At 46.7% G+C, this 15,602-nt stretch overlaps 2 protein-coding genes across 3 annotated transcripts in view; one reads left to right on the top strand and one right to left on the bottom strand.

Moving 5' to 3' along the window:
* LOC144502648 (uncharacterized) overlaps positions 1-15,602 on the bottom strand; it is a 217,417-nt gene that overhangs the window by 55,307 nt on the left and 146,508 nt on the right. The gene's annotated exons all lie outside the window — the stretch shown is intronic.
* The window catches only part of sxph (saxiphilin), a 100,424-nt gene that overhangs the window by 33,610 nt on the left and 51,212 nt on the right, over positions 1-15,602 (top strand). For both annotated transcript variants that reach the window (XM_078226824.1, XM_078226825.1), the window contains exon 5: positions 15,060-15,222. In XM_078226824.1, coding sequence (XP_078082950.1) covers positions 15,060-15,222 — 163 coding nt within the window. The remainder of the gene's footprint in view (positions 1-15,059; positions 15,223-15,602) is intronic.

Genomic DNA, 15,602 nt, shown 5'->3' on the forward strand with positions numbered 1-15,602 from the left:
GAATTCCAAACAGCTGCCTTTCCAATGGGTGTATTGGAGGGTGCCTCCTCCAATACACCCATACAAGAGTGACATGCTTTGTGCTGCTCTGTTGTGCTCTGTCTCACCCTTGTTGATTTCCATCCCTGTGACCGTCCTGCCAATACCACGATCCTCCCCTCCTTCATTAAAGTCAGTGTAAGGTAGGCTATCTAGCCCCACAGTGACTCCTCTCACTCATCCAGAAGTGTGCAGTGGCTTAAGGGAGTGCTATCTTCAAGATGCATTGCAGCCATTGGCTCCTTCCCCTGCATCTCTCAACCTCGAGGCCTTTACAACCCAGAAAGACAAGGGCAGCAAATGCATGAGGACACCTTCACCAGCAATATCCTCTTCAAGACACACATCATCACCTTGGCATAAGAAGTTGGCTCAACATCACCACCTTGAGGGCAGTTAGGAGTGGGCAATATATACTGGCCTTACCAGCGATGCCTACATCCTGTGAAGATACTCCGCATCCTGTTCAGTCGCTTCTTAAAATTATCGACCATTTCTCCTATCAGCTACTATTTTTGAGCAATTGTAAAAGGCAGAGCTTGTAAGAGCTTTGACAAACAAATAAAAAGGAAGGGTTTAGCAGAAGTAAACATGAGATCCTTAGAGGCAGAAAATTGAGAAATTATAATGGGGAATAAGGAGATACTAGATATTTTAAAAAATATTTGGTTAAACAAATGAAGAACCAAGGCTCTAATGAGAAAGAGGAACTTAAAGTAATTACTTTTAGTGAAGAAGTGATACTGGAAAAATTGACCCAAAGCCAACAATTCCTAAGGAGCTGATTGCTACTTCCTAACATTTAAAAAAAAAGGAGGATGTACCTATCTTAGCCTCTTGTAAAGTGGTTGCAGTACAAAGACTAAGAAAGTCTTGCTGTAATTTTAATGAGTTTTGGTGAGACCACACCTGGAGTACTTTGTACAGTGTGGGTCGTTTTACCGAGGGAAGGATATCATTGTTTTAGGAGCGCAATCAAGTAGCATGTGCTCTTGGTGCAATTAAGCAAATCAGTTCCTAAATAGAGGACTGATTTTGCAGTTGCACATTGCGAATCTGTTTCTAAGTAGAAAAATGCATATATGTAAAATTTTAATTGGCTGGAAAGAAACTGAGGATAGTGTGGCATTGGCTTACAGGAAGCCTATTTACCAGATTAACTGAAACCAGTTCAACAGATTTCTATAATTCTTGGATTAATTATTAATTTCCTGCAACCCATTGAAATGAGTCCAGATATAAAAAGGTAAAGATTGAAAGGCTGATTCCCAGCATGGAGCTTCCCTAAACTAGTATTTCTGCAGTCTATACTCTGTAGTAAGATTCCTTTGGGTGAGATCTTACAAAAAATTCAAATGCTGAACAAGCAAGAAAACAGGAGAGTTTCAGACCCATTTTTTCAGTGATTTTGAAAATGCAGTCTCATGGCACTTTGTCACTTTGTTGGACAGATTCTCACCACTAGGGGGAACAGAGCCTAAGCTCGCTGGTGAAGCCGGCTGCAGAGCACTTGGGGTGCCATTGCACAGGCGTCCCAATATTCCAGTGTACTGGGAGATCTCCTGTGCCCTGGGACCAGAAAGAACAGTAAGAAGTCTCACAACATCAGGTTAAAGTCCAACAGGTTTATTTGGTAGCAAAAACCACTAGCTTTCGTAGTGCTGCTCCTTCGTCAGGTAAGTGGGAGTTCTGTTCACAAACAGGGCATATAAAGACACAAACTCAATTTACAAAATAATGGTTGGAATGCGAGTCTTTACAGGTAATCAAGTCTTAAAGGTACAGACAACTTGAGTGGAGAGAGCGTTAAGCACAGGTTAAAGAGATGTGTATTGTCTCCAGACAGGACAGTTAGTGAGATTTTGCAAGCCCAGGCAAGTCGTGGGGGTTACAGATAGTGTGACATGAACCCAAGATCCCGGTTGAGCGGTACTCCCCGCGTTGGAGATCTCTACTGCCTCCCAAAGATACACAAGGCAAACACACCCGGCCGTCCCATCGTATCGGGCAATGGGACCCTGTGCGAGAACCTCTCCAGCTACGTCGAGGGCATCCTGAAACCCATTGTACAAAGAACCCCCAGCTTTTGTCGCGACACTACGGACTTCCCACAGAAACTCAGCACATGTGGAGCAGTTGAACCAGGAGCACTCCTCGTCACAATGGATGTCTCGGCACTCTCCACCAGCATCCCCCATGACGATGGATTTGCTGCAACTGTCTCAGTACTCAACGCCGACAACTGCCAGTTTCCAGATGCAATTTTACAACTCATCCGCTTCATCCTGGACCACAATGTCTTCACCTTCAACAATCAGTTCTTCATCCAGTCACACGGAACAGCCATGGGGACCAAATTCGCACCTCAATATGCCAACATCTTCATGCACAGGTTCAAACAAAACCTCTTCACCGCACAGGACCTTCAACCGATACTATACACTAGATACATCGATGACATTTTCTTCCTTTGCACTCATGGTGAACAATCACTGAAACAACTATATGATGACATCACTCTCCGGAATCAGTTGCATTCTTGGACACAAGGACGGTCACCTCAGCACTTCACTGTACCGCAAGCTCACGGATAACCTCACGATGCTCCACTTCTCCAGCTTCCACCCTAAACACATTAAAGAAGCCATCCCCTACGGACAAGCCCTCCATATACACAGGATCTGCTCAGATGAGGAGGATCGCAACAGACACCTCTAGACGCTGAAAGATGCCCTCATAAGAACAGGATATGGCGCTCGACTCATCGATCGACAGTTCCGACGCACCACAGCGAAAAACCACACCGACCTCCTCAGAAGACAAGCACGGGACACAGCGGACAGAGTATCCTTCGTCATCCAGTACTTCCCCGGAGTGGAGAAGCTACGACATCTTCTCCAGAGCCTTCAACATGTCATTGAAGAAGACAAACATCTCGCCAAGGCCATCCCCACACCCCCACCTCTTGCCTTCAAACAACCGCACAACCTCAAACAGACCATTGTCCGCAGCAAACTACCCAGCCTTCAGGAGAACAGTGACCACGACACCACACAACCCTGCCACAGCAGCCTCTGCAAGACGTGCCAGATCATCGACATGGATGCCATCATCTCACGTGAGAACACCATCCACCAGGTACACGGTACATACTCTTGCAACTCGGCCAACGTTGTCTACCTGATACGCTGCAGGAAAGGATGTCCCGAGGCATGGTACATTGGGGAGACCATGCAGACGCTATGACAACGGATGAACACCGCTCGACAATCACCAGGCAAGACTGTTCTCTTCCTGTTGGGGAGCACTTCAGCGGTCACGGGCATTCGGCCTCTAATCTTCGGGTAAGTGTTCTCCAAGGCGGCCTTCACGGCACACGACAACGCAGAGTCACTGAGCAGAGACTGATAGCCAAGTTCCACACACATGAGGACGGCCTCAACCGAGATCTTGGGTTCATGTCACTATCTGTAACCCCCACGACTTGCCTGGGCTTGCAAAATCTCATTAACTGTCCTGTCTGGTGACAATACACGTCTCTTTAACCTGTGTTTAACGCTCTCTCCACTCACATTGTCTGTACCTTTAAGACTTGATTACCTGTAAAGACTCGCATTTCAACCATTATTTTGTAAATTGAGTTTGTGTCTTTATATGCCCTGTTTGTGAACAGAACTCTCACTCACCTGACGGAGGGGCAGCGCTCCGAAAGCTAGTGGCTTTTGCTACCAAATAAACCTGTTGGACTTTAACCTGGTGTGGTGAGACTTCTTACTGTGTTTACCCCAGTCCAACGCCGGCATCTCCACACCAGAAAGAAGCCATTTGTGCCATCCAGCCTGTACTGACTCTCTGAAAGAGCATCCCACCCAGGCCCTCCCCTTCCCCCCCACCCCTCCCGCCCCCCACAGACATTGCCCACCTCCCCTGCCGATTGCTCCCTGTGCAGGTCCCTCCCCCTCCCCGATCACTCCCTGTGCCGGTTCTCCCCCACCCCACTGCTATCGATAGCTCCATATCTGGCCCTCCCCCTGCCAATTGATCCCTGTGCCAGTCCCTCCCCTCACTGCCGATTGCTCCTTGTGGCGGTCCCTCCTCCACCCACCCCCCCACAATCACACCCCCCATCTGCAGAGCTCCTCCCCCTGTGCAGAGCTCCCCCCTTGCTTCTCCCCGTCATTGTTCCAATACCACTTAGGCTCCACCCCTACTCGGGCCTCATCCCCTTGGCAATGCCCCTAGCTCAGTTATAGTGCCAGGTGGGCAGTGCCAGGATGCCTGGTTGGCACTGCCAAGCTGGCACTTCCCCAAGAACACGGCCTGCCCATGCCCTTGACCACCCGGAGGCTTCAATGTCCTCTGATCCCCCCAGCATAGCCATGAATTTTGGTCCCTGTTGGAGGGACCATGAATGATTCTCGTGGGCAAGAGCCTTGAACCTCTTGTTGCAAGAATTCTTGCTTTGTTGTTGCTAAACATAGCTACATGGGTTAAAATGATTGAGGGACAAACCTTGTTATCTGTGTCTTTATTAGCAATATGTGATAAATCATATGCTTACCAGCATGTTAAGTGTTAGCTGTGGCTAAGTTGGTATCACTGTATCCCCTGAGACAAAATTCAAGGGTCAAGTCCCACCTCCGCACAAAAATCCGTGGCACGGGGGCACAGTGGTTAGCAGTGCTGCCTCACAGCGCCAGGGACCCGGGTTCAGTTCCCGGCTTGGGTCACTGTCTGTGTGGAGTCTGCACATTCTCCTCGTGTCTGCATGGGTTTCCTCCGGGTGCTCTGGTTTCCCCCACAGCCCAAAAGATGTGTGAGTTAGGTAGATTAGCAGGGTAAATGTATGGGGTTACAGGGATAGGGCGGGCAGTGACCTAAGCAAGATGCTCTGTTGGAGAGTCGGTGCAGACTCGATGGGCCGAATGGCCTCCTTCTGCACTCGAGGGATTCTATGAACTTCCCGTCATAACATCATGACGTACATTCACACATACTGACCCTGGGTTTTAACTCAGCAGCCTACTAAAGCGCTGGGAGTCGTTTCCACAGAAACAAACGCCGGAATTCTACCGCCTCGCCCACCACAGAATCGGAGCAGATGAGGGGTGGACAACCAAAATGTCCGCTGACCTCGGGTGGGAATTTCCAGTCTCGCTCGAGCGAGGCCGTGAAATCCCGCCCACAGAATCCCTACAGTGCAGAAAGGGGCCAATCGTGCCATCCAGTTTGCACTGATTCCGAAAGAGCATCACACCCAGACCCTCCCCTTCGCCCTATGTCTCTACCATTTACCATGTTAATCCACCTAAAATCCTTTTTGGACACTAAGGGACAATTTTAGGATGGCCAATCCACCTAAGCTGCACATCTTTGGACAGTGGGAGAACATGCAAACTCCACACAGACAGTCACCCAAGGCTGGAATTGAATCCAGATTGAGCCTTGAGTTTAAAAATTGCAAGTCATGTTGCAGCTTTATAGAATCTTAGTTAGGTCGCACTTGGAATTATAGTGTTCAACTCTGGTCACCACACTACCAGAAGGATGTGGAGGCTTTGGAGAGGGTACAGAAAAGATTTACCAGGATGTTGCCTGATATGGAGGGCATTAGCTATGAGGAGAGGTTGGAGAAACTTGGTTTGTTCTCACTGGAACAATGGAGGTTGAGGGGAGACCTGATAGAAGTCTACAAGATTATGAGGGGCGTGGACAGAGTGGATAGTCAGAAGCTTTTTCCCAGGGTGGAAGACTCAATTACTCGGGGGCATAGGTTTAAGGTGTGAGGGGCAAGGTTTAAAGGAGATGTACGAGGCAAGTTTTTTTGCACTGAGGGTGTTGGGTGCCTGGAACTCGCTGCCGGGGGAGGTAGTGGAAGCAATACGATAGTGAGTTTTAACAGGCGCCTGGACAAATACATGAATAGGATGGGAGTAGAGGGGTATTGTCCCCGGAAGCGAGGGGGTTTTAGTTCATTCAGGCAGCATGGTCGGTGCAGGCTTGGAGAGCTGAAGGGCCTGTTCCTGTGCTGTAATTCTCTTTGTTCTTTGTATCCCTGGCACTGTAAGGCAGCAGTGCTAACCACTGTGCCATCTTCAGTAAGGAGTTGACCTAGGCACACATTTCCTCATTTTCCCGGGCAATCCTGCCTTGAGAGCTTTCTGCTCAGAGGTGTGCTCAACATGTAATTACTTCATATCTGTCAGCTGGATGTTGCATGTCACTCACCTTGTCGGCTCCCAGAAAACCACTATATCGCTTTGTGCCCTGGGTCCATGGCCTGCTCACTGCACTGCAGCACTGCAGCTGGTGTTCAGCCACGCCTGTGCCCACAGATCACCTCCTGCAGCTCTCCAGAAACAACATTTTCCTCCAGGCATTCACCGCCCCTCTCAGAACCTCCATGGAGGTATTGCTAAATCAATGAGGACATTCATCCATGTCTGCTTACTGAGCACTGAACACTCTGAACAGCCTGTTAGCAGGCAACCTGAGGGCTGCTGAGCACCCTTTGATGGGGCTTGCTACTTCTAGATCCCACACCCCCTGAACTTGCCTGCCGTCCCTAATGGAAGACAATCATGGACATATGGAGCAGGATAGACCACTCAGCCCTTCGAGCCAGCTCTGCTATTCAATAAGATCATGGCTGATTTGTTTGTAATCCCAAACTGCCTACCCAAAGAGCCTCTCACCCCTTGCTTATCAAGAATGTATCTAACTCTGCCTTAAAAATATTCAAAGACTGTTTTTGCACTGCCTTTTTTGGAAGAGAGTTCCAAAGACTCACGACCCTCGGAGAGAAATAATTTCTCTCCATCTCTGTCCTAAATCCTTTATTTTAAACAGTGGACAGTGGCTCCTAGTACTTTGATTCTCCCACAAGAGGGAACATTGTTTCCACATCCACCCTGTTGAGACCCCTCAGGATTTTATGTTTCGATCAGTCACCTCTTACTCTTCTAAACTCTTACTCTGCGGGTGCAAGCATAACCTTTCCTCATAAGACAACCCACCCATTCCAGGCACTAATTTAGTAAATCTTCTCTGAACTGCTTCCAATGCATTTACATCTTTCCTTAAGTAAGGAACCTCACCAGAATCTAGACAATTTTGGAAAATTAAATCCAACAGATCCACCAGCCTCCCCTCCGCCTGGCTCCCCTTGTTCTGTCACTCAATAATTTCTCCTTTAGCTTGTCTCACTTCCTGCAAATTAAAGGTGTGGCTATGGGAACCCGCATGGGCCCCAGTTATGCCTGTCTTAAACATTCCTTGTCCTTACTTGGGCCCTCTCCTACAACTCTTTGTCCATTACGACAATGACTTTATCGGTGCCGCTCCATGCTCTCGTCTGGACTTGGAAGCATTTATTGATTTTGCTTCCAATTTCCACCCTTCTCTAACTTTCACATAGTCCGTGGTCTGTTGTATTTGCTGCTCCCAATGTGGTCTCCTCTACACTGGAGAGACTAAACGCAGGCTGGGTAGCCATTTTGTGGAACAACTTCATTCAGCCCGCAAGTATGACTCCAACCTTCCAGTCACTGCCATTTTAACTCAGCTTCTTGCTCTCGTGCCCATATGTCCATCCTTGGCCTGCTGCAATGCTCCAGTGAAGCCCAACGCAAACTGAAGGAGCAACACCTCATCTTCGGATGAGGCATGTTGCAGTCCTCAGGACTCAACATTGAGTTGAACAATTTTAGACTGTGACCTTTCTCCTCCATCTTAACCCCGTTTTCAATATCCAATACATTTTTTTTATCTCAATGCCTCTCGACCCCCACCTCCACACCGGGCCACCTGTCTCTTGTTCTTAAGTTTGCTGCATCTTTGTTGCAATCTCTCCCAGTTACAGTATAATATCCAACATGGTGGCACAGTGGTTAGGGCTGCTGCCTCACAGCACCAGGGTCCCGGGTTTGATTCCAGCCTCGGGTCACTGTCTGTGTGGAGTTTGCACGTTCTCCCCGTGTCTGTGTGTGTTTCCTCCGGGTGCTCCGGTTTCCTCCCACAATCTGAAAGACGCGCTGGTTGGGTGCATTGGCCATGTTAAATTCTCCCTCAGTGTACCTGAACAGGCGCCAGAGTGTGGCGACTAGGGGATTTTTACAGTAACTTCATTACAGTGTTAATGTAAGCCTACTTGTGACATTAATAAATAAACTTAAACATGTTCCCTCTCTTTCGTTCCAATTAAGAGTCTCAGAGACTCGAGACGTTAATTCTGTTTTCTCTCAGACGTGCTGAGTTTTCCCAGCATTCTCTGTTCTTGTTTCAGATTCCAGCATCCACAGGGCTTTGCTTGTTTTGCATCAACTATCTCACTAGCTATTTCTTTTAAGACCCTAGGATGTTGTTCATCAGGACTGGGGACTTGCCAGCCGGCAGCCTGAATAATTTTCTCAGTACTATTTCCTGGTGATTGTCATTTTCCTGAGTTCTATATCTTGATTTATCGTTATTTCTGGGATATGAGGAAGATCAATCCTAAATACCAGTTAATTTCACCTGCCATCTCTTTGTTTTCCATTATTAATTACCCAGACTCAATTTCTATACGACCAATGTTCGCTTTGTTACCTTTTATTTTAGAAATGTCCATAGAAACTCTTACTATCTGTTTTAATATTTCTGACCATCTTTCTTTTGTACTCTAATTTTCCTTCCTTATCAGTCTGGTACCAGAGCGTACTATCCTGAAAGCATTCTATGAGTTCCTCATCTAGGCTACCTTTCCCAATCTGATTTTTCCCCTCGACATGAAGATTAAAATTTCCCATATTTATTACCGTCCCTTTCTGGCAGGCTCCTACTATTTCTCTATATCTCGCTAACCCGTCCTGTAGTATGGTTACTGTTAGGGAGGGAGCAGTAAACCACTCCCACAAGTGACTTCTTCCCTCTATCATGTCTCACCTCTATCCAAACTGTTTCTACATAACTGATTTCCTGAACTTAAGTCGTCCCTCTCTTGAGTCACTAATTAATTGCCTATCACAAAATCCAGCTTTTGCACACAGTGAGGGTTATGGGGAAAAGGCAGGAGAATGGGGATGAGAAAAAAAATGATTGAATGGCGGAGCAGACTCGATGGGCCGAGTGGCCTAATTCTGCTTCTAGGTCTTATGGTCTTATGGTGATGTCTTAGTTATGAAATAAAGTTTGTTTAGCAGGTCAGCCTGCCGATCAACCCAATAATAAAGCCAAGGTGATACCAGGTCAGGAGACGGTTAAGCAAAATATATTCATTGTTAGCTTCCCTAGTCTAGTGACCATCATGTGTATGTAATTTACACGCTCCATTCCATCCCTGGCTGCCCACCACATTTACTAGATTGACAATTATAAGTAATCTATACAGAAGCTTAAATTGTAGCTAATTAATCAGGACCTTGTGACGCATCTCAATGATTGCTCTTAGATTTTTCATGATCAAGTGAAGTACAGTTTGCATGATTGAATAGATTTGGCAGAACAGTTTGTTTTCACCCTGCGGCAGAGAAACAAGTTTTGAGTCCCTTGCCGCCTGCTGTGAACATACTGTTCGCAATGTATTACTGATATTAGTTAGTGGATGTCCACAAGGTAATGGTGTACTATAGGAATGACGCAAATCAAGAGAATGATTTGTTTGCTTTTGTTCCTATCAACCGCCAAACAATATTTTCTAGCTCTACACGGGGTTAAAACATGTGTCCATACCAACACTTTGCTGGAAAAATCCAGAACAAGTCTCACTGCCCTATTTCCTCCTCTGAAACCTATCTCTTCCTCTGCTTAAACTTTTTAACCTTCCTCCCCCTTAAAAGATGCAGAAGTATGTGTTATGATAAAGCCATGGAGGAACCATTAATAGATCTCCCCACAGGCTTTGTGGAGTATGAGCTGCCTTATTGAGTGAGCAGAGGGAATGGGGAGCAGCCATCAGGTGTTTTTAAGCCTTTAACTTTATCCAGACCGGAGTTGAAGGTCCCGAGGTGAAGACTACCTGACTGTAAGCCGTGGGAGTGGCCTTTTCCATTGGTGGACAATAAAGGGTGTTGGTGATAGGAAACTGGTGTTTGGCTGAATTACTACAGTGGCGATGAGTATGGGATATCCTTTTTTTTCCTCCATCTTTCCCTCCAAACAACCTCTGAATGTCAAGAATTTCTCTGGTTTAAAAAAAAGCAAGGATACCTAATTTGGGGAAACTCGAGCAACATGATATCAGTGGGGAAAACTGGGTCCAATACACTGAGCACATGCATGACCTCTTCTGTGCTAGCAACATTGAAGGAGACAAAAAGCAAAAAATTATATTGCTAACAGCATGCAGGTTCCCAGCTCTCAGTGTGATGAGAAGTCTGACCTATCCGGATGCCCTTGACTCAGAATCTTTTAATGTACTGGTAGACCTGGTGAAAAAAACCACGATGTGGAGATGCCGGCGTTGGACTGGGGTGAATACAGTAAGAAGTTCAACAACACCAGGTTAAAGTCCAACAGGTTTATTTGGTAGCAAAAGCCACACAAGCTTTCGGAGCCTTAAGCCCCTTCTTCAGGTGAGTGGGAATTCTGTTCACAAACAGGGCATATAAAGACACAAACTCAATTTACATGAATAATGGTTGGAATGCGAATACTTACAGCTAATCAAGTCTTTAAGATACAAACAATGTGAGTGGAGAGAGCATCAAGACAGGCTAAAGAGATGTGTATTGTCTCCAGACAGGACAGCCAGTGAGACTCTGCAGGTCCAGGCAAGCTGTGGGAATTACAAATAGAGTGACATGAACCCAATATCCCGGTTGAGGCCGTCCTCATGTGTGCGGAACTTGGCTATCAGTTTCTGCTCAGCGACTCTGCGCCGTCGTGTGTCATGAAGGCCGCTTTGGAGAACGCTTACCCAAATATCAGAGGCCGAATGCCCGTGACCGCTGAAGTGCTCCCCAACAGGAAGAGAACAGTCTTCGTAGAAAAGAAATCATAGAAACCCTACAGTACAGAAAGAGGCCATTCGGCCCATCGAGTCTGCACCGACCGCAATCCCACCCAGGCCCTACCCCCATATCCCTACATATTTACCCACTAATCCCTCTAACCTACGCATCTCAGGACACTAAGGGCAATTTTTTTTTTAGCATGGCCAATCAACCTAACCCGCACATCTTTGGACTGTGGGAGGAAACCGGAGCACCCGGAGGAAACCCACGCAGACACAGGGAGAATGTGCAAACTCCACACAGACAGTGACCAAAGCCGGGAATCGAACCCAGGTCACTGGAGCTGTGAAGCAACAGTGCTAACCACTGTGCTACCGTGCTGCCCCTTGGAGGGCAGTTAAGGAGAGCTGTGGCTCTGGGTCACATGTAGGCCAGACCAGGTAAGGACGGCAGATTTCCTTCCCTAAAGGACATTAGTGAACCAGTCTTGCCTGGTGATTGTCGAGCGGTGTTCATTCATCTGTCTGTCCTGTCTGGAGACAATACACATCTCTTTAGCCTGTCTTGATGCTCTCTCCACTCACATTGTTTGTATCTTAAAGGCTTGATTAGCTGTCAGTATTCGCATTCCAACCATTATTCATGTAAATTGAGTTTGTGACTTTATATGCCCTGTTTGTGAACAGAATTCCCACTCACCTGAAGGGGCTTGGAGCTCCGAAAGCTTGTGTGGCTTTTGCTACCAAATAAACCTGTTGGGCTTTAACCTGGTGTTGAAAAAAACCACTACAACCCAAAGCCCCCAGTGATTCTCTGGCGATACCACTTCACCATGTCTGGGAGAACACCTGGGGAACCTATCATTGAGTTCTTGGCTAGGTTGGGAAACTAGCTGAATACTGAATTTGGACCACCACTTAATGAGGTTGCGGGACAGATTGGGACGTGGCATAAATGACCCAACCATCCAAAAGAAACTGTTGGTAGAACCCAATTTGGACTCACAAAAAGCCACTGAGAGCCTTGTCAGTTGAGAACGCAAAAAAGTAGTTCAGAAGCTACAAAGAGCATCAGGCAGCAATGTCTTCCAACTAGGGCGAGGGACCTCAAATAACCAGTCCTCAGCGGAGAGTGCTTGTGTCAATCAGGTATTAAAGGGAAGCATTTGATATGGGAACCTTAATGTCACCACCAGGAACAGCAGTGCCAACTGCAAGAGCATTAAAGAACATACTCCAGAAAAGTGTAGTTGCCAGATGACAGATTATTGCAAACACTGTCATTAGACACAGCCACAACAATGTTTCAGGAACAGGCCAAATGCGTGATGCCTGGGAAGAAAGCCGAGGCTGGTGCCTGAGTGTACCATGCAGGAATCCCCTCTTCCAGAGACGAACATTACAATTGAATCTTATTGTACCAATAAAAGGTACCCCAATAATGGTGAAATTCTAGTAAATGGCCATCCCTTAAAGATGGAGGTGGATACATGAGCCGCAGTCTCCGTTATAGGGGAACAGACCTATAAACACCTCCAATCAGGCATCCAACTCCTGAAGTTGGAAGATACAAAGGCCAGGCTAGCCATCTACATGGGGGAACTTTTACAAATAAAAGGCACCAGAGTGGCCCCAGTGACTTAGTGACAGCAATCAGCGAGTCCCCCATTCATTGATGTACAGAGGCATAATCCAAGCCTTATGAAGAGAGATTGGCTCCAGCAGATTGGCTCAACTGGTTGGAGATCTCCAGGCGAGGCGTGGGGGGACTGTACAAAGTTACCAAGATAACCTGGAGTTTTTCAGGAGGGCCTGGGGAAAATAGAAGGAGCCAAGACCAAGATTTCTATTGACCCCATTGCTACACGTAGGTACTTGAGAGCCAGGCCAGTCCCTTACTCTATGCTGGAGAAGGTGGAAACTGAACTAGGGTGCCTTGAAAGTGTGGGTGTAATAAGGACGGTGCAATTTGTAGAATGGACTGTGCCTGTAGTCCCTGTTCTTAAGGCCAACAAATGAATTAATCTTTGTGGGGACAATAAACTGACAGTCAATCAGGTTTCCAAACTCCATAGATACTCCATGCCCCGGATCGAAGATCTGTTCACCAAGCTGACAGGAGGCAAGATGTTATCCATGCCTATCTCCAGTTTGAATTGGAAGCGTCCTCCCTAAACTATCTGACAATCAACATATAAGGACTCTATGAGTATACCAATTTGCCTTTTGGGGTCTCATCAGCATAGAAACATAGAAGCTAGAAACAGGAGTAGGCCATTCAGCCCTTCGAACCTGCTCCATCATTCATTTTGATCATGGCTGATCATCACATTCAATAACCTGAACCCCCTTCTTCCCATATCCCCTGATCCCTTTAGCCCCAAGAGTTGTATCTAATTTCTTCTTGAAATCAGACAACATTCTGGCCTCAACTACTTTCTGTGGTAGCAAATTCCACACATTCACCACTCTTTGGGTGAAGAAATTTCTCCTCACCTCAGTTCTAAAAGGTTTACACCTTATCCTCAAACTATGACCCCTAGTTCTGGACTTTCCCACTTGGGAACATTCTTTCTGAATCTACCCCGTCAACCCTGTTAGAATTTTATAAGTTTCTATGAGATCCCCTCTCACTCTTCTAAACTCCAGTGAATATCATCCTAACCAATTTAGTTGCTCTTTATATGACAGACCTGCCATCCCAGGAATCAGCCTGGTAGACCTTCACTGTACTCCCTCTATAGCAAGGACATCCTTCCTCAGATAAGAACACCAAAACTGCACACAATATTTCAGGGGTGGCCTCACCTATACAATTGCAGCAAAACATCCCTATCCTTATACTCAAATCCTCTTGCTATGAAGGCTAACATAACATTTGCCTTCTTTACTGCCTGCTGTACCTGCACTCTTACGTTCAGCAGCTGATGCACGAGGGCACCAAGGTCTCGCTGATTATCCACCTCTCTCAATTTACACCCATTCAAATAATAATCTGCCTTCCTATTATTGCTACCAAAGTGGATAACCTCACATTTATTCACATTATACTGCATATGCCATGCCGATGCCCACATTCAGCCTGTCCAAATCATGCTGAAGCATCTCTGCATCCTTCTCACAGCTCACCCTCCCACCCAACTTTGTATCATCTGCAAATCTGGAGATAATACATTCAGTTCCCTCTTCCAAATCATTCATATATAATGTGAACAGTTGGGGTCCTAGCACAGATCCCTGCAGAACCCCACTAGTCACTGACTGCCAATCACGAAAAGTCCCATTTATGCCAACCGTTTGCTTCCTATCTGCTAACCAGCTTTCTATCCATCTCAAGACATTGCCTGCAATTCCATGTGCTTTAAGAGCACAGATCAACCATGATCTCACTGAAGTGTGGAACTCCATAGCCTCCCAGTAAATGGCCTCCTTCTGTTCCCATCTTCAGTTTGTAAAGTACAACTTGAGGGTCATAGAGTCATAGAATCCCTACAGTGCAGAAGGAGGCCATTTGGCCCATCGAGGCTGCACCAACTACAATCCCACCCAGGCCCTATTCCCATTACCCCAAGTATTTACCCTACTAATCCCCATGACACTAAGGGGCAATTTAGCATGGCCAATCAACCTAACCCACACATCTTTGGACTTTGGGAGGAAACTTTGGGAGCACCTGGAGGAAACACACGCAGACATGGGGAGAACGTGCAGACTCTACACAGACAGTGACCCAAGCTGGGAATTGAACCCAGGTCCCTGGCACTGTTTGGCAGGAGTGCTAGCCACTGTGCCACTGTGCTGCCCCAAAGTATTTTATAGCCAGTTAAGGATATTTGAAGTGTAGACCTTTCCCAGGACACTGGCCCTCCATGGCAGAGTATCCTGCAGATGGTTCTCTGAAGGCAACTGGCCCTATCAGGTAGCATCAATGAGACTGACATTAACCGGCACAAACCTAATGATATATTGACCTGTGTCTCATTGATTCTTTCAAAACTGCCCTTAGTCCAGACTGGGATTGGAAACTGTGGGTCATGCATTTGTTCAAACCTCTGGGTGGCCATTCATAGCATCTCCTTTGATTTCACAGCCACCAGTAAGTTCTTCAGCACAGCCTGTGCTCCAGGGGCCGGGATTTCCTTCCCCAACCTCTGCAGGCTCTGCCAGGGCAAGAAATCCTACAACAGAGAGAGAAATTACTTCTGTGAAACCACTGACAACGAGCCTTACTATGGTTCTGAAGGCGCACTCAGGTAGGTTATCTCTGAACTCGGGTGGTTAACCTGGTCTGATAGACTGCTGCATGCTTCTGGTTGAGCCTGGCAGTGAAGGTCCCTGCATGCATCACTACGATTCTGAATCTTATTCCGCTGTATTTGATTGTTGTCTGCCTTTACTATCTCGATAGAATTCTGGTCAGATTCACAGTAGAAATTAGCTGTCAGCCACAGAAGATAAAAGCAAATTACTGCGGATGCTGGAATCTGAAACAAAGACAGAAAATGCTGGAGAAACTCAGCAGGTCTGACAGCATCTGTGGAGAGAGAATAGAGCCAATATTTCTCGGGTCATCCAGACTTGAAACGTTGGTTCTAATCTGATCTAAACTTTGGCATGAGATTACAAGCTCATG

The sequence above is a fragment of the Mustelus asterias genome, chromosome 13 (genome assembly GCF_964213995.1).
Source record: "Mustelus asterias chromosome 13, sMusAst1.hap1.1, whole genome shotgun sequence".
Taxonomy (NCBI): Eukaryota; Metazoa; Chordata; class Chondrichthyes; order Carcharhiniformes; family Triakidae; genus Mustelus; species Mustelus asterias.